The following is a 21,525-nucleotide window of genomic DNA, read 5'->3' on the forward strand; positions in this document are numbered from 1 at the left end:
CAAAATTGTGCATCACAAACAAATCAGAGTTTCAACACAGTTTTGACTGTTGATCAAGGGAGGCAGCACTGCCACAGCAGCAGTGTTCAACTTTCACCTGACATTATTTCAATTTATAATAAAATTATAACTCAGCGATGACAGTGTGATATTAATAATTACATTTTGAGGAAGAGCCTGTCTCACCTTGGACACGCCGTCCTCACTCGCCTGAGCCTTGCGGCGGAGCTGCATCAGCTGCCACAAGTCGTTGACCGGTGTTGTGGTTGAGGCAGTGCGGCTCAGAAGATCAGTACCGCTAGGAAGCTTCTCCAGCGCGGCCATCTGTCTCTCTATCTGCCGAAGTTTGTCTTCCATGTGATGGTACCGGCTAGAGGACTTGGTCAGATGCGGGCCATGGGGCTCCTGTGGCGGGGCATCCTGCTCTCTCCAGTCGGTGGTCACAGTTTGGATTTTCAGGTGTCCCAGGATAGCGTGGAGGAGGGTATGCAACGCATTGAAGTTGACAGCTCCAACTTCAGGTGTCCCGATCGACAGGTTCACCAAATCGAACAAACTAATGTCAGCTGACATTTTGTCTCACACTACTTTTGAGTTAATGTTATTAAAAAGTATTTACGAGGGATATGAAAGATATATCTTCTAACAATATTGCCATCTTATTTTGTAAAAATTCAACGCCAGAAGGATTCAATTAAATAACATAAGATTTAAAAAACGACAGGATCGAACGCAAAAAAAATAGAAATGTAAAATTATAGAAAAAAAATACTCTTGATTCTTCTGTACTAAATAAAAAACTGTCTGTAAATTAGAATTAAATATTCCCTACACAGTTACTTTTCAACACCTTTTCGTTGCTACTCAATCTCGGCTGTTTCTTATTCCAATGCCATTTCTAACCTTGTTTTAGAAATCGTTTCAATTTGGTTCTAATCTCTCACGCCTACCATAGAACCGTATTGGACGTAACAATGACAGTGAGTACAGTTCTCTTTTGTGATTGGATGTAGCCTCCTTCCATTACACAATAATTGCATCCCACATTGTGACTCACAGCGTCCCTGGTTGCTGAGCAACAAGGCAGAGGCGGGCATCAAATCCTCATCAGGTAGCACAAGGGTTGTGTTGTTGAGAAAGTATGCAAAGCATCACCTGTTCTCACCCCAGGTATGCAAAAAGGAGCATACAGACACGAAAAAAGGCTCAAAATAACAATTTTATAATAATAAAAATGTTTAAAAAACAAGCGTGCATATCCTGGTGCCTTTCTAAGTAACTACATTCAAGTATAAAATCTAGTTCATAATCCAAAACACATAGTTTATTCCCTCAAAATCCTATTGATTGCCTCACATCCAATAGCTCTGAACAATCTTCAAACTCAGTTTTCATGTGCCACAGAACTGAACTCTACATTAAGCAATCCACACAATGAATGAAATGATTCATGAATTCGACTTCACATTTTTGGCAAGGAGGAGCACAAACACTGTAAACAGTTTGTGACCTCAATCGAAATTGCATGATGAAAATGTAGAACAAAAAATAAATGCTTGATGTTTGCAGAGTGCAAAGGCCATTGTTTCAATGTGAGTTCTAAATAAAACCATAGCCTTATAAACTCATACGCTCAAGAGTTCTTCAATGTGACATTTTAACAGAGCAATATAACCTAGAGCAGTTTAGACACAAAAATTCTGGTCTACATTTTGTAATTCACCATTCATCCAACAGCCATGCCATCATCCTCAATACACTATCTATGGCCTTTTGGATCCCACTTTTGACAAAACCTAAGGAATACTACAGATACTCTGAAAGTGTGCTGCAAATATTGACAAAGAAATAACATTTAGAGCATTGTTCAACAATTTCATACAGATATCACTATAACAAAAATAATTTAAATTGCAATAAGCTAGTGTATATCTTGTCTTGGTAATTTCTCCCTTTACGACAAATGCCATCTTACAAGAAATCTAGTTGCAGTGGAGTCCTGATAAATGCAATGGCTTGGGAGTGTTCTAAATGTGTATACTAAACCTGAGCATGCAGAAGTGAAAAGTGTATTTTAATTTGAACTGATAAACTGTACTGCATGTAAACAGAGTTTGTACATTTCCAATGTGCGCTTATTAAGAATCGACTGTACTACGTTTTCTTCTTCTATCAAATTTAAGTAGTATAATAAGATTCATGTTGAGACTGGAAACCTTGGTAGGAATAGCAGTCTAGCCAAGCCTTAGTCAATGACTACTGCACATTGAAACCAACCAGCTGAACTTCTACATGAAGACAGAAGCACAGTGAATGATATTGAACATGAAAATAAAAGCTCCTCTGTGCACAACTGATTCACTCCAAGTAAAGTAAAATATACAGTATTTAAGTGTATCTTCCACTTGAAAGGCAACAATCAAAAGAGCTGTGAATGACTGTGCTAAAACAGTGTTACTAGTCTCTGCTTATTGGAATCAATAGAGCTGTGAATGACTGTGCTAAAACAGCGTTACTACAGTCTCTGCTTATTGGGGCTGAGGTGGGCCAGTCAAACTGTCAGTTGAAGGATTCCAAAGGATAGCTAGGTTGATAGGAAGCTGTTACACCGACTCTTCCCCGGATGACCCGTCCAGCTGTGAATAGCTCCTCTCACCGTGACCCCCTCCTCCCATAGGTTGTCATATGCTGTCATAGTCAGTGTCCCGTCGGCTGGAGACCACCACCCACTCAGCCACGAAGAAGGATAGCGTGCCCAGGAAGCCCACCACAACCATGATGAGCAGCTGCCAGTGCAGCAGGAGATAGTTACTGTAGAAGAAGGCCAGGGCTGCAGTGATGGACTGTGGAGGACAAGAGCACCAAGTTACACCACTGTAATACAGCAACTGTGGTTAGCAAGTATTGGAAATCATCAAGGAATATACCAAGCAAATAGCTCAATGTTATATTTCTTCAAATCATTCAGAGTAATACATTATCACCATAGATAGCAAACCATATCGTGTGTGTAGGCCTAACAGATATCAATGTACCTGGACAAACTTGAAAACGGCAAAGGCAGGAGCGCTGTCCTCCCGGAACATGAATCCCACAATGCTCAGCAGTTGGGTGTTGAAGCAGCTGTCCCCCAGGCCCAGCAGGAAGCTGCACAGCAGAGCCACCTCAACACTGAACAGACAACATCCCAGGTTAATACAGACATGAAACCTTACACAATCTGCAGTAACCCGATAGAGTTCAAATGCAATTATGCACTACTGCTACACTTAACATAATGCTCATGTCCTGACCTGCTGTATTCTTATGCAAACTACGTAGAATTGTTGTAATAGTAATCCATGGTCATTGTTTTATGGGCCAACTGAGTAAGCCCTGCTGTGTACCTGGGGGTGATGTATGCCTGCAGGTGTGTGCCCTCTTCTGTGGCAATAGGGGCATCACTGGCGATGTTCAAGAAGATCAGGTAAAAGGCCACGAAGTGAGTGATCAGCCCCAGCAGCACAACCGGGTTCCTCCCAAACCGGTTGCACTTGTTCAGCATCCCAAACACGCCCCCTCCTGGACAAACAGAGGCACAGCAAAAACAGAAGCGTTGACTTCCTCGAATCATCAGTCCCTTCCTGTCAACCAGTTTATCTGCTTTCCAAACCTCACGTGTATCATGTGATCCGAAACAGCACTGAAGATTTAAAAAACAGCTTCGACTCACCCAGGATCTCTCCCAGGCCAATGAAAATACCAGAGAGCCCGATCAGACTCTTAGCATCGTCCCCAAATTGAGTCATGGCTCCTATACATGTCCCGTATACCCCACTGTAAAATGTCAACTCTAGGCCTGAAGGTAGAGAAGGAGCAAGAGTTACACACATAGAACCTAGGGTTACGCATTCAAACATACTCAATGTCAATTGAATATGCATCTTTTTATATTTCTATACTAGCATCCACTGAAAGAAGTTCCTCATATTGGAAATAGCCCAAACCATTTTTTTTCGGAATTAATTGGAATGAATTTGCCCACCTGTGTATGCTATGGAGATACTCAGCAGTAGCATCTCTTTAGTGACAGACAACTGCAACGCTTTCTCTGTAAGAAGAGGGCACATATCAGTCAGCTGAGTTCTGGGCCTTTGTTGCTGACATGACAGATTGAAGTAAGAAGCAACCAATGAACTCTGACTCACTGAAAGCATCCAGAGCCTGGGAACCGAGACCTGGAGTCGCTCTGCAAGGAAGAGAAATCCATAAATAAACTTAAGTACAGCCTTTCCAGACATAAAGGAATACAGGATTATCCAGATTCAACCCAGGCCTATGGAGGAATAGAAAGTACCTTACATACAACAGCAGGTACAGAATGCACAAACACCATTTGTATGGCATATCTATTAGTATATCAATATTTGACATGTATATGTATGCATGACAACATGTGTGATTCTGGTCAATAAAAGGGTAGATAAGGAAAAATGTTCTTGTGCTAGTTTACTCTAATGTTAGACCTAGACCATGTTTTCCATCCCAGCATGTCTGCAGACTGCACTCACACGACGATAGAGGCGCTCTCTGTGGACTCAGTCTGCAGCAGTGACTCAGACGCCTCGGAGGGTGTGGCCTCAGGCTCCGGCTTCTGGATCAGGAAGAACAGAAAGCTGCCCACCAGGCTGATGACCGTGAGAGAGATGAAAACCGTCTGGCGATCCTTGTCTAGACACACACACACACAGCACGCGTCAGCAACTTATGGCCAAAATGAGATTTCCTCATTGTGTTAAGGGAACTTAGGGAATGCTAGATACTATAAAAAGGAAAGGGGAAAGGACTCATGAATCTAAGTAGAATACATTCAAAAGATATCTACATTGTTATAGTAAAAAGTTAACCAAAACTGGTGACATACCTGATATGTGAACATGGCCATGCCAGGCAAAATAAATATACATGTTTCCAAAGAATAAGCTGCAAAATGGGATAGATACATGTTAGGCAGTCTAACACCATAGATTCAGTACCAGAGTAAAAAAGTTATGGTAAACAGTGATGCAATCAATACAGTTATGCTGATTAGAAGAAGTACCTGAACTGTAGCAAGGCCCAGAAAATACCACTGTTCCTGCCGATGGTGGCATCTGTAGAGTTGATGGTGAGTAGGTTCCCCTGAGCTGTCCACAATACTAGGCCACAGATGGAAAGAGATTGAAAGAGAAAAGAATGAGGGTTATGTGGTGATAGGAAATAAAAGTCTTTAATTCTCAAGTAAGAATACCACAGTCTTCTTACTTGCAGCCGCTATTCCAACAACTACAGACGCTGTGTAGAAGCTCCAAGTGTAGGGGTGGATGAACATTGCAATGTATCCACTGATGGAAATAAAACATTGGACAGTGTTAACATCATGAATAAGCTAATGAAAACAAGTACTTTATGCACACTCAGAGAGAATAGATAAATAAACAGTTCTGTAAATAGGTATAGGCCTCAGTGGGTTGATTTAAAGAAAGGTCAAACGAGTGTGCTCACCTGTATACTAGTCCACTAAAGAACATGGACAACTGGGGTCCTATAACAGCCACTACTGAGGGAGCAATCAGGTTGGATGCAGAGAAAACTCCATAGATGATGGCCATGCTACATGTAAAGACACGTGTAAAAACGAATTAGATGATATTGCGCCAATGTAATACCACTATTCATAGAAATTGTTAGCAACATGGCTAAAAGTGCAGGAATTTTATTCAATAAGGATGTGTTTGAATTTAAAAAAGCCTGGTGTTTGCCTGCCACGGGTGGTGTCATTAAGATGTCACAGACGAGGCCCTACAACACCATAGTCATATGCATGTTATTTACGAAATACCTCAGGAAACTGGGATATTGTAGAGAACTGAAAGTCAACTTTGTTGCCAAAACTGGGCAGATTCAATTACTTACCTTTGGAGACCTCTTTGAGAGAGAGACAGGATTACAATTTTCCAACAGTTCTAATCTATATCATAGGAGCCACATCGGTCAAAGTCACAGTATTTCAGCATCACAATGAATTACCTTGTGTATCCACTCCCATGGAATTCAGTACTGTTGAAACTCTTGATCACAGTTTGCTGAAAAAGCATGAGACATAAACAATTGACACCATCAATATTAACTTCCCCTGTAGGTTCCCTACAGTTGTGTGGCTTGAATTTGTATGTATCATTTGTCAGTTCAACCATACCTCTATATTGCCGCATGTTTGGAAAGCAGTAAACATGAACATAAATCCAAAACCCAGGATTATGATGTTCAAGAGTGTCTTTCCCTCTGGACCCATGCTTGCTGCAGGGTGTCACTGTAATATTACTTGACGAAATGGGTTAGTTAAAAAACCTCTGAAGGGGTCCACAGCTCATCTGAAAAAGAACAGAATCAAAACAACCTTGGTGGCAAATCTGTAGAAAGGATGCTATGCTATGAATATTAGCTATTGTCAAGACAATACATATCTAGGTAGATCTGCTACCAAATAATCACTATAGTAAGTATTTCCTTGCTTTAGTCTGTTTAGCCACTTGAGAAGAAAACAATTTACCGAGTCGGTGCTGCACTGTATAGTCCTTGTTTGTGCAAGCTACATAGTTAGCAAACCAATAACGACTTGTGGAGATACCATATGGACTCAAATCCTAGAAAGAATCCAACAATAATGTACTAGGCTACGATACTTTTCTCCCGTCTAGTGTAAAAATGGTCTTTGAATATTTTTTACAGTGAGTGACCAAAACTGTTCGTCATGTGAGATAGTCAGCTGACATTTCAAAGCGTACAACCCAAAGCCCACTGGGAAACTGAGTTTATTTGCTATAGTCTGACGGAAATCTCGTTTCCGGGTCAAAAAATAAAAAGCATTACTAAATTGAAAGTATTTTCCATTTGTGTCCCCTCCGAGTTATTTGTATATAATATAATATATTTTGGTGCATTGAATTATGATTTTAAAATGTGTAATTTGAAGATGTGTTGCTTTTCCCTCCAAATAAATACGCAGCAGCGTTACTCGTCAACCCCATTCAACGAGGAGGAGCAAGGGACAACATCTCGTTCTAACAAATGGTCGGTGCTAAGGAAATCGTCATAAATTTGGAAAGCTATATTGCATTTTTTAAAGAAAAACTCGACATATTGCGAGCAGGCTGATTAAGTACGATAATTTTAATCAAAAACTTTAAGCGGGTGTTGACCTTTCACCCACATTTTCTGGTAGTACCGTTGCGTGTTTGTTAGCTAACTAAGGCAACATGAGTTATGGTAGGCCCCCGCCCGATGTTGAGGGCATGACTTCTCTTAAAGTAGATAATCTGACGTACCGAACCTCACCCGAGACCCTTCGCCGTGTCTTTGAAAAGTATGGTAGGGTAGGAGATGTTTACATCCCCCGAGATCGTTATACGAAAGAGAGCAGGGGGTTCTCCTTTGTGCGATTCCATGACAAGCGGGACGCAGAGGATGCGATGGACGCAATGGATGGTGCCGTGCTGGACGGACGCGAGCTAAGAGTCCAGATGGCCCGTTACGGACGTCCCCCAGATTCTCATCATGGAGGCGGTGGTGACCGTGGAGATCGTGGTGACCGTCGGCGTGGAGGTGCACCCCGGAGGTACGGGGGTGATGGCCGACGAAGTAGGAGGTAAGAGCTGAGCACATGGTTAAGTAGATGCTCTAGCTCTCCTTCGATTGGGTCGTTTTTCATTGTTAACTATGATGATTTTTTAATTAACGTTAGCTATGATGTATGTTTGTTTAGGAACTTGAATGTTTTAACGGCCCTTGTTTCGATTATGTAGCGTCAATCAGCCACCATTACAAGCATGGTTCATTGACCTGGTAACTTAGCAGCGTTTTGAGGGTGTTGTGGCCTTACGTTTACAACTGTTTTTAGATAAGCGATAACTCGACAAAACGAACTTACTCTGGTTTCTCCCCACCAGTCCGAGGCGTCGGAGACGCAGCAGATCCCGGAGCAGAAGCCGATCTCGTTCCCGCAGCCGCTCCCGCAACAGCCGATCAAGGTCTCGTTCCTACTCTCGCTCCAAGTCTCGCTCCCCCAAGAGAGACAAGGCCAAGTCCCCGTCCAGGTCCCGCTCCAGATCCAAGTCTCCCAAGTCAAAGTCCCGTTCCAGGAGCCACACCCCTGCGGAAAGAGCCTCAAGATCAAGATCCAAGAGCCAGCCCAAGTCACCTGGGGAGAATGGAGCTGAAACCCCATAGATGACTGACAAAATGGTATGTGTTGGGCAAGGAGATGGGACCTTATGTGATGTGTGGGATGGATTTGCACTAAGTCTCCCTTTTCCATGGTTATCTGTGGTTGAATAGAAGGGGGTTGGTTGTGGGATGTCTTGACAATGTTAACTGCTTTAAGTCTTTCCACCTCAAAGTGGTTATGCATATTACTGTAACACTGGGCATGGCAAAGAGGAATGGAACACTGCCCCATATGGTGGTTGCCTTAAACCCACATTTGATGGATTTTGGGGACTATTCCTTTGTCACAATTTTGTTCTGTCCTGCCCAATGTTCCAGTTCATTATCAGTGTAGAGGAAATTTAGGTCCATTCTTGCATTGTACATATGTGGCATTTGAGAATACATTTTTACCGTAAAAATAAAATGTTCATAAAAAAAATCTGGAATTCTCTCCTCCAAGCTGCGGAATCCTGTTTGCAAAAGAGGAGTTTGAGGCAGTATGAGCAGTTAGTGAGCTGGGTGTGTGAGCTGTCCGGGCACCTGCTGCTGTGGGGGTTGCTATGGAGCAGGCCGGTTGCAGGTTGCAGTCAGTGTTGGGGTGGTGTTGAGGTACGTCTGCAGGACAATGGACAGAAGCCTTGCATTGTCCTCCAGGTCATGCTCTCTGCTTTTTGGGGGCAAAGACTTGTGCTCAGGAGGGAACCAAGGTTTGTCTGACTGGTTTCTCATGAGCGTCTCTTGACGTTTGGTTCCTTCCTTGAACCAAAAAAATTCAACCATCAGAAACGGGTTTGCATAGCTTTTGATTTGGCTTTTTCTTTCAAATGTAGACTAGTTTCATACTAATATGGGGGAAATGTGCTATGCACATGAAGTTGGCATTACATTGCCAGCTGATTACCCCGTATATGGCCTGGAGGTGTCTCCATGTCTATCTGAAGGGAGGGGTGGTAAAGTTAACAAGTCATCGCCACTTCTTTTACTAGAGGTTGAAAATTGAGTTATTTGTTTTCCAACACCTGTTTCTTACATTTTGTCTTTCAAACATTTTTCAGATGAGATGCCAATGAGGACGTCACACTTCAGACTGAGGACCCTGTCCAAACAATGATTTCTGTGTAAAAGGTTATTATTGTATCTTGATCTGAAGGCTTTGTGTATTTTCTTTTTTTTCATTTGCCCAGACTGCTTGTCTTTCATTGTGCAATGTTTAAAAATAAAAACTATACTTAATGTGCTTTTGAGGTAGATGGGCTAAAACTGCTGGGATTTCAATTTGTTGGACTGCATGGCTATTTTTGTTATCTAAATCTGTCATAGTGAAGATTTGATGGCCTAGCTTTTACAACTTATTTTGGGTTTCATGAAGAGAACTGATATAGGGTTGGTGTAAGGCCATTACAGAAGTTCAAATGCATAGAGCTTTTAGAATAAGTATGGAAAGAACCAGGCCCGGCTTTACTTGCAGGTCAACTTTGCTGTGTAGCTTTGTTTAATTTCATTGTGACTCTAATCTTCTCTCCTGTATTTTTTGTGCACTAGGCGCAGTTGTGTAGCAGTTGAGTATTGCTGGTTAGCTGTTAAGGTGGCGTGTTGCAGTGCTTGGCTGTTTCCAGTGTTCTCCGGAATGCCCCTGTGGCTACAATGCTGTGATGGTGGCCAACTTAAATGGCTGCTACAAATTCACCATCGGTAGAATGCCTGTCTTTCAACAAGTTAAAATGTTCTCTAATTCAGAGCACTAAGTATGGTGTGCTAATTTTGTTTAATGCATTCTGTCTTGCCCTTTGTGCATTCCTTTTCCCCCTTGCAAGAGTCTGTATAGGTGTCCAATGTGAAAGCTAATAAAAATTGTCTTCTGAAACATTTGGGTTATCAATTTATTCTAAAACTTTAACAGAACACTACTATACAACTTAAACTATTTTATAATGCATTGAGTTTTGAACCATTGATCTTGTATTGCGTCTTGACTATTTGGTGACTTTGAATGTGCCTAGCTGGTAGTAACTGAAGGATAAGTTGACACAATAGTCTTTCATTCAGCTTTCCTTGTCCTCAGTTATAATCATTTGTACAGTATGGCTTCCAGGAAGTGTTGACCCAGCTAGTTGATCTTTGTTGGCATGGAATTTCTCCAGTGGAATGTTGAGACACTTCAGGTTCCATTTGTGCAGCAATGCCTCTATGGACCAATCGGCACTGAAACATGAAGAAGATTCAAAATGAGTAATGTTTACTTGACCTTGACTGACAGCCATGGACTGGTCCTGAAAGGCATACCTTCTCTCTTGGTAAGTTGTCCAAAATTGGGCCTTGGGGTTTTTCCTCAAGAGGAAGGAGATGGTCATCAGGACATTTTCAAAATCTGAAAGTTGTAAATTCACAGTTGAGTTACAGATCTGAACGATCTGTTCAAATTTTTCCAAACTAACCGGTCAGTCTGAACTCACCTTCGGGCTCATAGAAAACATCTGATCCCAAGATGATGTCTAATGGAGGGAGGAGCAGAAGGTCTGGGGAGACTTCTCCCCAGGTAATACCCACCACAAGCACATTGGGCAGTTCATTCACTTCACAGGTGCGCCTACAGTTCTCCAGACACAGTGGAAGTTCTGCACTGTCTGACAAGATCACTTGTGCCCCACACTTTGCTGCCACCACACCAGGTAAACTCACGCCAGCCCCAAGCTGTGAACAAACAGCAGTGCATTCTGATTCAATAGTTTGATTCAGAAACAAGTTACACATTTACATGGTAAATAAGTGAATTGGAGAGTAGACCGATTGTAAATTACCTCTAGCACTGTTTTGTGCGTCAGCTCTTCCCTATGTGTCCACACATATTGTGCTAATACCACTGCACAGGGCCATACATGCATCCCATATTGTGGATCAAGGACCTAGTACAGAGGGGAGAAACGACAAGATTACAGTTCACATGATGAATGTCAACTTCCATTGATTCAGAAAAGTCTGCCTGGCTGGATATCTTCTGTACACCTCTCCAAGGAACTCGGCAGGCTTCAGGGCCAATTACCACAATGCAGTTGTAGGCGAACAATATTATTTACAGGAACATCGCTGGTTCCAAATGGCAAAAGTGTGGATTAGAAAGTGCGCAAGAACCTCAGGGATGGAAACATTCAGTGACTGCTTTGGGTCCTCGTATTCTTCGAATGTGAACGATTTCTGCACTATGTTGGACATCTCAGTTGCTCTGTTTTCCATTTACCATCCCAATTGTGAAAGTGAGAGTTAGTAAATAAATTCAGTGGTAAAACAATACGTTTACTATCATAACACCCTTCTCTTCTAAAAAAAACAGACACGCTTGCGACTGTCTGCTGGAGGACGGGAAAACGTAGAATGTATACAGCCAATGACATGTACTAATGACTGGTGGGAAGGCGTATTCCACATTTTATCCAATCGGTTTTATGGCTCGCGCTTGTATGTGGCCAACGAGCTTCTTACGGCTCTCTGGGTGGGCGGGTTTCAAATTGTAGGCACCCCGGGTTTGGTTGCAAGAGCATTGTTGTAGTTAGCTGCTTAGCTAATTTTATCCGGGCAGCTTCCTCCTCGCTATTAAAAGTGCGCGTAGAACAACATCTTAATTTTAAGGCCAACGTGTTGTGTTTCAGTAACACCAACAAAGTACTCGTATGAAGTTGTTTACCGTTTAACTTTAACTCCAGACTAGCCACTCAACTAACGTTCGCTTCACTACTAGCAAGTCAAGCTAGCAAATGTGTTTGTCTATGCACACCAGTCTAGCTAGCTAGCTAACTCAAGTTCCTAAATTCGCAGGAATGAACCATAAAAGTAAGAAGAGGATCAAAGAGGCGAAGCGGAGCGCCAGACCTGAGCTGAAGGACTCTTCAGACTGGACGAAACATGACTATTGCGAGACTTTCGATGTGTCACACCGCTCAGTGAAGGTAAACTGTCGGTAGCAAGCTATCCATGCTAGGCTAGCTAGGCATGTTAGCTCTTTCAACACGTTTCACCTTACAAAACCAGTGCCGATGGTCACGTAGGCTGCTGCTGTACTTTCAGCGCACAGCAGTCTTCATTGGCGCAACTGTCAAATCGGTCAGTCTGGACTCAAACACTGTGTGCCACAGCCCATTCCGTTAATTATTGACCACATGAGTTTGACGGTGTATAGTTCATTTTTTGTGAAATCGTGACAACATTGTTACATTAGTATTTCATTGAGGCTTACATGTGAATATTAGCCAGTCACCACCAACAGGTAGCCAGCCTACTGACCCATGTTCTCAGACCCAATTGACAGCTGATGAAGGTATTTTGTCCACCTCGATCCACTGTTTATATTTTATAAGAAGACTGTAATTGTATTATGTCTGTAGGAATTATTGCCCTTGTCCTCAGAGATAAACAACTACCATGGTTAGGAAAGCCCATTCCTTTTCCACAGTGTATCCTGATAAAACACTGTTATATTGACACAATCACTACAACAATGTATGATTGATAATGCATTGATCTTACAACCAACTTCATTGTTAACTGTATGTTTGAAATAAGCCCACTGGATGGCATTTTCTTTGCTCCATGTGGGACACTGGGTTATTGCCAAGTGGTTCAGCAGGAGATTTGTTTTCATCACAAGAGTTAAGAAGGGCTGCTCTGGGTTGCTAAGAATACCCATGACACTCAAAGCTTAGGTAGTTTCAAGAGTTGTCCTATAGGTTAACAACTAAAATCAGCATTTTTGTTTTATTCCTTCTCTTTTGGGGTTGAGCTTCTGAACTTAACCTTAACCTGGGGCGGCAGGTAGCCTAGTGGTTAGAGCGTTGGACTAGCAACCGAAAGGTTGCAAGATCGAATCCCCGAGCTGATAAGGTAAAAATGTCATTCTGCCCCTGAACCAGGCAGTTAACCCACTGTTCCTAGGCTGTCATTGAAAATAATTGGTTCTTAACTGACTTGCCTAGTTAAATAAAGGTAAAATAAATAAATAAAGGTGACTTTCAGACCCCGTCATTCCATGTAAAAGCAGAACAAAAATGCCCATGACCTTTTGTATTCCCTTTGTCCCAGATCAGACTATATCAAATGGTCTTCCTCCGAGTCTACTTCTTAATGTTCCAGTTGGTTGCATTGCATTCAAAAACAGTTGATCCGAGAGACCAATACTAGGCCCAATGACTGCATTAAGTCAGAAATGTCTAGTGTTCCCTTTGAATTCAGTACAAAGTAATTTATATTGGTAGAAAGGTTATTGATTAAAGTAGTCGTACATTCATGAAATGTAGCCCTCAACCCTCTCTCTTTCGCACACACAAACTGACATGACATATGTGTCTCACAGGACAATGTTGAGCGTGTGGACACACTGCGTCTCAGCGCAGAGGAGTTCATCCAGCGCTTCGAGAGGCCCTACAAACCTGTGGTGCTGCTCAACTGTCAGGACACCTGGCCCGCCCGCGAGAAGTGGACCATGGAGCGCCTCAAACGTAAGTACCGCAACCAGAAGTTCAAGTGTGGTGAGGACAACGACGGTTACTCTGTGAAGATGAAGATGAAGTACTACGTGGAGTACCTGGAGTCCACACAGGACGACAGCCCACTCTATATCTTCGACAGCAGCTACGGCGAGCACGCCAAGCGCCGTAAACTGCTGGAGGACTACCAGGTGCCAGTTTACTTTAGGGACGACCTCTTCCAGTTCGCCGGGGAGAAGCGCCGGCCTCCTTACAGGTAAGAGCTATTCTCAGTAACATTTTTAACTAAAATAGCTGCAATGTTATTGTATGTTCTGTGAAGTTGAACTAACTCTAGTAACACCTGTCCCTTTATTTTTCTGTCTTTTTTCTCAGATGGTTTGTAATGGGTCCTGCCCGCTCTGGCACTGGCATCCACATTGACCCGCTGGGTACGAGTGCCTGGAATGCCCTGGTGCAGGGGCACAAGCGCTGGTGCTTGTTCCCCACCCACACGCCCCGGGAGCTGATCAAGGTGACCCGGGAGGACGGGGGCAACCAGCAGGACGAGGCCATCACCTGGTTTAACGTGGTGTACCCACGCACCCAGCAGCCAACCTGGCCTGCTGAGTTCAGACCCCTGGAGATTCTGCAGGGACCAGGGGAGACCGTGTTTGTTCCTGGTCAGTGGGCTACTGCTGCCATTTTATAGACATGTCTGGTCTGTCTTTCACTTTGAATACTGTTTGGCTGGAGAGAGAGTAGTTTAATCTTCAGCGATTTTGAATCATTTGTCAAGATCTGAATAGGCCAGGGTTCAGTTAGTTAGGAAATGTATTATATAAAAGTAGGGCAGAACATACAATGAGTATGAAAGGTCTTTGATGAGAAGTGATATACCAATGTTATGTGCTGTGAATACATAAATTATAATTGTGTGTTTATATATACATATATACAGTCCCAGTCAAAAGTTTGGACACACCTACTCATTCAAGGGTTTTTCTTTATTTGAACTATTCTCTACATTGTAGAATAATAGTGAAGACATCAAAACTATGACATAACACATATGGAATCATGTAGTAACCAAAAAAGTGTTAAACAAATCAAAATATATTTTATATTAGCCACCCTTTGCCTTGAGGACAGCTTTGCACACTCTTGGCATTCTCTCAACCAGCTTCATGAGGTAGTCACCTGGAATGTATTTCAATTAACAGGTGTGCCTTGTTAAACATTCATTTGTGGAATTTCTTTCCTTAATGTGTTTGAGCCAATCAGTTGTGTTGTGACAAGGTAGGGGTGGTATACTGAAGATAGCCTAAAATAGTAAAAATAAAGAAAAACACTTGAATGAGTAGATGTGTCCAAACTTTTGACTGGTACTGTATATATATGTGTGTGTGTGTGTGTGTGTGTATATGTATGCCATACACTCACCAGCCAGTGTATTAGATACACCCATCTAGTACCGGGTTGGACCCCCCTTTGCCTCCAGAACAGCCTGAATTCTTTGGAGCATGGATTCTACAAAATGTCGGAAACATTTGTTGCTCAATTGATATCAAGAGACCCTAACGTGTGGCAGGAAAACATTCCCCACACCAATACACCACTGCCACCAGCCTGAACCAGGCAGGATGGGTCCATGGACTCATGCTGCTTACACCAAATCCTGACTCTGCCATCAGCATGACGCAATAGGAACCGGGATTCGTAGGACCAGGCAATGATTTTCCACTTTCCAATTGTTCAGTGTTGGTGATCGCGTGCCCACTGCAGCAGCGTCGTCTTGTTTTTAGCTGCAATTCGTCTGCTGCAATAGCCCATCCGTGACAAGGGCCGAAGAGTTGTGCGCTCTGAGATGACGTTCACACCACTGTTGTACTGCGCCGTTATTTGTCTGTTTGTGGCCAGCCTGTTAGCTTACATGATTCTTCACATTCTCCCTCGACCTCTCATCCATGAGAGAGGTCACAGGACTGCTGCTGACTGGATGTTTTTTGTTTGTCTCACCATTCTCTGTAAACCCTAGACACTGTCGTGCGTTAAAAGCCCAGGACGGTGGCAGTTTCTGAAATACTGGAACTAATGTGCCTGGTACCAACGATCATACCAAACTCAGTCGCTTAGGTCACTCATTTTACCCATTCTAATGTTTAATCGAGCAGTAACTTGATGCCTCTCTGCATGCTTTATATAGTAAGCCACGGCCACATGACTCACTGTACATCCATTTTGTATGTAATAAACTGTCTGGTGATATGTAATGTATGTATTCACAGCTTTTCACTTTCACTATGTAGCTGGGCTATCCTAGCTATCCAGTTTCTGCTAGCTCTCTCCATGAATATAAACAAGAAGTGTAGCCACCACCTTGTTTACAACCACACTTACACTGTAGGGCTCAGTGATCGACATAGTTGCAGAGGTTAATCCAGTGTTACTGACCTACCCTAATACCCTGCATCCTCCTGCGTTAACTGACTAACAAGACGGGATTAAACTCTGTTTCCTTTGGATCTGGTCCAGATCTTGAACTTTTCCTGTTTACTCAAGTTGGAGACCAGAATATTAGGTCCTGATGGCTGAGAGAGTGTATTTGAGGGAGTGTATTTGTTTCAAGAGCAGAACCCTGTTGGACAGGCTGTTCTGTCTCCTCTGAAGATGTCCATCCATACCTTACTATTTCTGTCTATCCACCTACCTCTTCCTCCACTCCATAAAGGTCTTGGAAACTAATAACTAAGATTTTCATCAAGATTTCCTCGGACAGAGTATGTTTTCTGCCATGTGAGAAGGTCAGATGTACAAAAATACACCGTGGCCATTCTGTGTTTTCTTTTCTGTGGTTTGGTGATCCTAATCCTGGTCATCTCTGTTGCTTGTTCTCTAGGAGGCTGGTGGCATGTGGTTCTCAACATGGACACCACCATCGCTATCACTCAGAACTTTGCCAGCACCACCAACTTCCCCATCGTGTGGCATAAAACTGTGCGGGGCCGGCCCAAACTATCAAGGAAGTGGTATCGGTAAGCACTCCTAACAGAACCCCCACAGCTGTAGGAACACCTCGTGAAAGAAGAAACTTTAAAATATTTTGTCTGTCGGGAGGCTGTGGAATATGAGGAACAATTCTGCACGCACTGGGTTTTGCATCACTGTTTATTTGGACCAATTACGATTTAGCAGGGGTGAACTTTCACCTGGCATATTTAGAATTTTCGGATGGGAAGGGGTTAGTTTGGCCCTTAGATGGCCGAGATGATTATAGAGGAGGGGATGTGAACCTCTAGAGCCCCCAAACTCGTTTTTTAGTTGTTCCCCTCTAATCAGGGACTGAATTGGACCTGGGACACCAGGTGTGCAATTAATTATCAGGTAGAACAGGAAACCAGCAGGCTCCGGACCTCGTAGGGTAAGAGTTGATTACATCTGGTCTATAGGATCCGCCCTGGTTCTACCACTCGCACTAGGCCAAACATCTCACGACCACCCCCTCCCATCAAATCCAGTAGCTGGTCAGAGGGCAGCATTCATGTAAGATTTGGTTCTGGGCTTCCAAACTTATGGGAACCAATAAAAAGTGTGTTGGCAGGTTCTGTAAAGAATGGGTCATGCCCGCTCTGGCACTGGCATCCACATTGAACCTCTGGGTACGAGTGCCTGGGATGTCCGAGTGCAAAGGCACAAGTGCTGATGCTTCTTCCCCACCCACGAGACCCGGGAGCAGCGAGGACCAAAAGCCCCAGTCCATACATTGGGAAACATTTTCGTGGTCCAAAGGGGCACTGATTTGTGCAAAAACTACTGGAAACTCATTTATAATCTGGCAGCGTAATTTAATTTGTAGCTTCTTCAACAATGTGCATTATATTGTGTGATTATTTAACTAGAGTTTGAAAACCAAGCAATACATAAATAGTCGCCTCCTTATAATGGACCTTGCTGAAGAGATTTTTCAAATTAAGTCATACTGCCAGATTGAGGTTTATAGTAGTTTTTGCAAAAATGTCACCCATATCTGCCTTTGTAGGTACCTCAATGGGAAAATACATTGTATAAGAATGGCCTCTGATATTCCTTTGCATGGTATTTAATGATAATGTTCTAATATATTTGCACCCAGATCCACAAACTTCCATAAGGAGGGTATTTATTTTCATACATAAAATCTCTCTCTTAGTATCCTGAAGCAGGAGAGGCCAGACATTGCTACCCTGGCAGACAAAGTGGACCTCCAGGAATCGACTGGCATCGCCTCGGACAGCTCCAGTGACTCTTCCTCCTCCTCTTCCTCCAGCTCCTCTGACTCAGACTCAGAGGTACATCCTGTTCCCTCAAAAAACACACATACAGTGTGACATTCACACACATGAATATACAGTAGCCCCCTACTCTAGGGACCCCTGAGCTGGGTGTAAGATAGAGGGCAGCAGGCACCTGTTCACATGCGGGCAGATGGCACGGGGTCTGCCACACATGTGCATGTGAAACGGCCACACATACTGTATAGCCACACACGTCCCCTCACTCTGAAAGGCTGTAATGCAAAGGTCCTGTCTCTCTCACTACTGCATGCAGGCAACAACATGCCTTGATATTACATTTAGAAGGCAGTCAGAGATGATGGAAGAAATTACAACAAGTTACTATGAGCATATATTACACACCCCTGCCTTAACACGCTCCTATATAATGCCTTTCATGTTAAGGTTATATTGTTCCCTCTAAGTTGTCCTGCTGGGTCACAGAAACGTGACCTTGGGTTTCTGGAACTGGGGGAACTGGTGTTGAATAGCTTGGTGGACAGCATGCCCCTCCAGTTACATATACATCCATATCAGGTTGGGTTGGGCTGTTGGGTGGAGGTTGGGGGTTACCCTTGTGTAATGGTTGGTAGGCCCTGCCTTCCCCCTGGAGAGAATATTCTGTTCTGCTGACTTAGGTATTCTACTGGTTGAACAAGAACACTACTGTCATCAGATGATTGTCTGTAAATAGCATGTTAAATTGGTAATGGGTGTTTGTGAGTAGACAGTGTGTATGAGGGACAGTGACACCTAGTCCCCCCTATTATGTAAATGGAATGTAATAGATATGTAGTATGTTCTATGGAGAGATGTATCCAAGACCTCCCCCGCCTCTCTGGTTTGCCCCTCTCTCCCTGCAGGCTGAGTCGGGCTCGGAGGGGGACGCCATGTCTCACAGGCGGAAGAAGAGGAAGACATGTGGCATGATATCCAACGGAGACAGCAGCACCAAGGACGACTGTGTCAGCAAAGAGCGCAGCTCCTCCCGGTGACCCCCTCGCTCCACCCCGCCTCGCCAAAAGGCCACACCCAGGGGGACTCTCGCATGAAGAGCGGCCAATTTGTTTGTTTTAATTTGTGTGTCTCCAAAGGAGAGTCTGGTGGCCCTCTGTCAGTCTGTTGGATAGATAAGAGGGCCAGCCTAACCCTAGGCTGTGATAAAGGAGATTCCCCCTGAGGCGTGGACCTGCTGGAGATTTATCTGCCCCCGCTCAGCTTCTAGTCAAATGTTAATCTATATTGCTGTTGCTTGTGGGGTGTGGGAAGAGCAGTATTCAGTGCGAGGGAGGGGTGTTGACCTTTGGAGAGAGGTGGGCTGTTGCCTTGTTGTACACCAGGTACTGGGGCTGGGAGCCTATCAGGCTGGCCTGTCTCCTCTACAGTGCCATGGTCTTATGTTGCTCAGTGGGGAAATGTTTTCTATTCACAGTGAGATGATGGATGGATGGATAGATGGATGGATGGATAGATAGGTGTGCTTTGGATTGACTTTACTTTGTAGTACATGGGATGCCAGTTGAGTTTTATCATGGCAGAGTTGACCATCTTTAGATATTGAAGTGTACAGTGAGTTTTGTAAGTTGATACTGTATGACAGGGTAAGGGTGGAGGGAGATGCTGCTGCCTTAGTCTGCAAAAAAGCCACTGATTTATATTTTTTATTTAACATTTCTGCTTTCATCCTCTGGGCTTCTTTTGTTAGTAACAGTTGAACTGATATGTTTATGTACTGCAATCAAAACAGTTAATTCAGAATCAGTTAATTAAATTAAATGGTTAGCAAATCAACAGTCCACAATCCAGTCAAGACCATTTAACAAATCTAGAAAGCAATGATATCATATTTATCTGCTGTTGGCATCTGTAGTGCAGACTAATGCACACATGTCTAGTGAAACAACAGCTTTTTCAAGACTTAGCCCAAGTCACCCAGCAACAACTGTAAAGGCCAAGGGATCCCCCCTGACTGAGATTTAGCCGGTTCAGCTTGACATTCAAAAGCTTGACCTTTTAGGAGGAAATTGCCTATACTATACTCCCTTAGCTCCAGGTTGGGTAAGATTAATCACTCTCAGGTGCCACAAATGAATGTTGGGCTATCAACAACAAAATTCCACCCAAGAAACCACAACAATATTGCCTGGTTATGTAATGTTTCTATGACTTTAATTATTATTATATATTTTTATTTTATTTAACCTTTATTTAGCTAGGCAAGTCAGTTAAAAACGAATTCTTATTTACAATGACGGCCAAACCCGGACGACGCTGGGCCAATTGTGCGCCGCCCTATGGGACTCCCAATCATGGCCAGATGTGATACAGCCTGGATACGAACCAGGGAATGTAGTGATGCCTCTTGCACTGAGATGCAGTGCCTTAGACCGCTGCACCACTCGGAATTAATTTAATAACGTATGGGTTACTCACACAATTTTCAAATTTGTATGATAACAATTGTTATTGTCTCTCGTGTAAAAGTGTGCCCTTTGCTGCTATATTAATCAACATTTTAAGATGAATGAAATCAAACTATTCAATTTATTTGAAATTACACGGCTATACTGTAGATCAGGGGTGTCAATTTTTTTGTATTTTTATTTTTTTCCCGGGGAATGATCTCAATTGACATGCCTAAAACCAAATCGAAACTGTGTAGAAATTATAGTGGACATAATTTATAGTCTCTAAACTCTGTCCAGCTTCTTAACAGTCATTGAAATGAAAGCTAGACAGTCGGGGAGCATAGAAAATTTGATGGATAGAGAACAATTTTTTTGCCAATTTTGACAGCAAGGAATATAACCAATACAAGTGGACCTCAGTGAAGACAGAATGTGGCCCTTTGGGGCAAAATGAGTATAACACCCCTGTTGTAGATGCTGGTTTCCCAGACCCAAATCATGCCTATTCCTGGTCCAAAAAGCACTTTCAGAGAAGTCTCTATCATGGATGCCTTTTAGTCCAAGATTAGAATTAACCTCTTTCCAGGAAAGGAACCCTAGGTGTTTGATCTTGTGTTCTCATTCTGAGCCACCATTTTATATTCTCCATCGCATACAGAAGGGGGCACCAAGGCCAGAGTTCTCACACTAGCTTGGCACTAGTGTGTTGGGGTTACAGTCCAGAAGATACAGTAAGGGGGTTTGTGAAATGTTGCAAATACATTTTATGTGAGGGGATAGGTAGATATTTTGGACAGACTAAATTCATGGTTCTTTCCAAGTGGCTTCTAGGTTATGTGGCATATGCTGCTCTACAATGATTCAACTGCTTTGTATTTCGTTAGTGTAAATTCAAACAAAAGCAACTAGCTAAAACATTACTGTTATTCAGCAAATACAAGTTAATGGTTTAAATGCAGTTTCTGCTTGTATAACTTTGTTCTGTGGGGTTAACATGGAGTCAAGTGAATACTGTTTTTTTGTGTTTTAAAAATGTGGCTTTGTCATCTAAAATGATTGAAAGTACTTTGTAATATGTGAATTGCTGTATGTCTGTGCAGTAGGTGTTTTCCACTGTCTTTAGAC

At 43.0% G+C, this 21,525-nt stretch overlaps 4 protein-coding genes across 12 annotated transcripts; 2 read left to right on the plus strand and 2 right to left on the minus strand.

Moving 5' to 3' along the window:
* Positions 1-1,199: 1,199 nt before the first annotated feature.
* On the minus strand, positions 1,200-9,544 carry LOC120034317 (UNC93-like protein MFSD11). 2 transcript variants are annotated; one of them, XM_038980823.1, is made up of 14 exons: positions 7,949-9,544; positions 6,218-6,392; positions 6,049-6,104; positions 5,524-5,631; positions 5,284-5,363; positions 5,081-5,177; positions 4,904-4,962; positions 4,551-4,710; positions 4,188-4,228; positions 4,025-4,090; positions 3,713-3,838; positions 3,387-3,561; positions 3,036-3,171; positions 1,200-2,843 (listed from the first exon to the last, which is right to left on the minus strand). In XM_038980823.1, exons 2-14 carry the CDS (start codon positions 6,311-6,313, stop codon positions 2,682-2,684), a joined length of 1,362 nt encoding a protein of 453 aa, XP_038836751.1. In that variant the 5' UTR covers positions 6,314-6,392; positions 7,949-9,544; the 3' UTR covers positions 1,200-2,681. The 2 variants fall into 2 exon arrangements, with proteins under 2 accessions (XP_038836751.1, XP_038836750.1); XM_038980822.1 differs by lacking the exon at positions 7,949-9,544 and adding an exon at positions 6,572-6,774.
* Positions 7,050-10,090, plus strand: LOC120034320 (serine/arginine-rich splicing factor 2-like). Of its 5 annotated transcripts, XR_005474028.1 has the most exons (5): positions 7,050-7,666; positions 7,968-8,262; positions 8,687-8,835; positions 9,282-9,351; positions 9,769-10,090. XR_005474028.1 is itself a non-coding variant. In XM_038980830.1 (3 exons), exons 1-2 carry the CDS (start codon positions 7,278-7,280, stop codon positions 8,245-8,247), a joined length of 669 nt encoding a protein of 222 aa, XP_038836758.1. In that variant the 5' UTR covers positions 7,050-7,277; the 3' UTR covers positions 8,248-8,262; positions 9,282-10,090. The 5 variants fall into 5 exon arrangements, 2 of the variants coding, with proteins under 2 accessions (XP_038836758.1, XP_038836759.1); XR_005474026.1 differs by having other exon boundaries at positions 9,282-10,090; XR_005474027.1 differs by lacking the exon at positions 8,687-8,835.
* LOC120034319 (methyltransferase-like protein 23) lies at positions 10,089-12,332 on the minus strand. 3 transcript variants are annotated; one of them, XM_038980829.1, is made up of 5 exons: positions 12,237-12,332; positions 11,025-11,129; positions 10,680-10,917; positions 10,510-10,594; positions 10,089-10,428 (listed from the first exon to the last, which is right to left on the minus strand). In XM_038980829.1, exons 2-5 carry the CDS (start codon positions 11,106-11,108, stop codon positions 10,269-10,271), a joined length of 567 nt encoding a protein of 188 aa, XP_038836757.1. In that variant the 5' UTR covers positions 11,109-11,129; positions 12,237-12,332; the 3' UTR covers positions 10,089-10,268. The 3 variants fall into 3 exon arrangements, with proteins under 3 accessions (XP_038836757.1, XP_038836755.1, XP_038836754.1); XM_038980827.1 differs by having other exon boundaries at positions 12,091-12,318; XM_038980826.1 differs by having other exon boundaries at positions 11,356-12,318.
* Positions 11,731-20,260, plus strand: LOC120034318 (bifunctional arginine demethylase and lysyl-hydroxylase JMJD6). Of its 2 annotated transcripts, none has more exons than XM_038980824.1 (6): positions 11,731-12,167; positions 13,568-13,956; positions 14,076-14,362; positions 16,579-16,714; positions 17,869-18,007; positions 18,856-20,260. In XM_038980824.1, the coding sequence occupies exons 1-6, from the start codon at positions 12,039-12,041 to the stop codon at positions 18,985-18,987; spliced, it is 1,212 nt and encodes a 403-aa protein (XP_038836752.1). In that variant the 5' UTR covers positions 11,731-12,038; the 3' UTR covers positions 18,988-20,260. The 2 variants fall into 2 exon arrangements, with proteins under 2 accessions (XP_038836752.1, XP_038836753.1); XM_038980825.1 differs by lacking the exon at positions 11,731-12,167 and adding an exon at positions 12,420-12,535.
* Positions 20,261-21,525: the final 1,265 nt, after the last annotated feature.

The sequence above is a fragment of the Salvelinus namaycush genome, chromosome 41 (genome assembly GCF_016432855.1).
Source record: "Salvelinus namaycush isolate Seneca chromosome 41, SaNama_1.0, whole genome shotgun sequence".
NCBI classification, from domain to species: Eukaryota; Metazoa; Chordata; class Actinopteri; order Salmoniformes; family Salmonidae; genus Salvelinus; species Salvelinus namaycush.

What these genes read in the sequence shown, in the direction of transcription:
- LOC120034317 (XM_038980823.1), bottom strand. Translation starts at nt 6,313, where the DNA reads ATGGGTCCAGAGGGAAAGACACTCTTGAACATCATAATCCTGGGTTTT. An exon ending in AAACATGCGGCAATATAGAG is followed by an intron (nt 6,105 to 6,217) that starts GTATGGTTGAAC and finishes ATGCTTTTTCAG; the next exon opens with CAAACTGTGATCAAGAGTTT. An exon ending in TGGGCCTTGCTACAGTTCAG is followed by an intron (nt 4,963 to 5,080) that starts GTACTTCTTCTA and finishes CCCATTTTGCAG; the next exon opens with CTTATTCTTTGGAAACATGT.
- LOC120034319 (XM_038980826.1), bottom strand. Translation starts at nt 11,457, where the DNA reads ATGGAAAACAGAGCAACTGAGATGTCCAACATAGTGCAGAAATCGTTC. An exon ending in TGAATGTTTCCATCCCTGAG is followed by an intron (nt 11,130 to 11,355) that starts GTTCTTGCGCAC and finishes CCTCTGTACTAG; the next exon opens with GTCCTTGATCCACAATATGG. An exon ending in TGTTTTCTATGAGCCCGAAG is followed by an intron (nt 10,595 to 10,679) that starts GTGAGTTCAGAC and finishes TACAACTTTCAG; the next exon opens with ATTTTGAAAATGTCCTGATG.
- LOC120034318 (XM_038980824.1), top strand. Translation starts at nt 12,039, where the DNA reads ATGAACCATAAAAGTAAGAAGAGGATCAAAGAGGCGAAGCGGAGCGCC. An exon ending in AAGCGCCGGCCTCCTTACAG is followed by an intron (nt 13,957 to 14,075) that starts GTAAGAGCTATT and finishes CTTTTTTCTCAG; the next exon opens with ATGGTTTGTAATGGGTCCTG. An exon ending in GGAGACCGTGTTTGTTCCTG is followed by an intron (nt 14,363 to 16,578) that starts GTCAGTGGGCTA and finishes CTTGTTCTCTAG; the next exon opens with GAGGCTGGTGGCATGTGGTT.
- LOC120034320 (XM_038980830.1), top strand. Translation starts at nt 7,278, where the DNA reads ATGAGTTATGGTAGGCCCCCGCCCGATGTTGAGGGCATGACTTCTCTT. An exon ending in GATGGCCGACGAAGTAGGAG is followed by an intron (nt 7,667 to 7,967) that starts GTAAGAGCTGAG and finishes TCTCCCCACCAG; the next exon opens with TCCGAGGCGTCGGAGACGCA.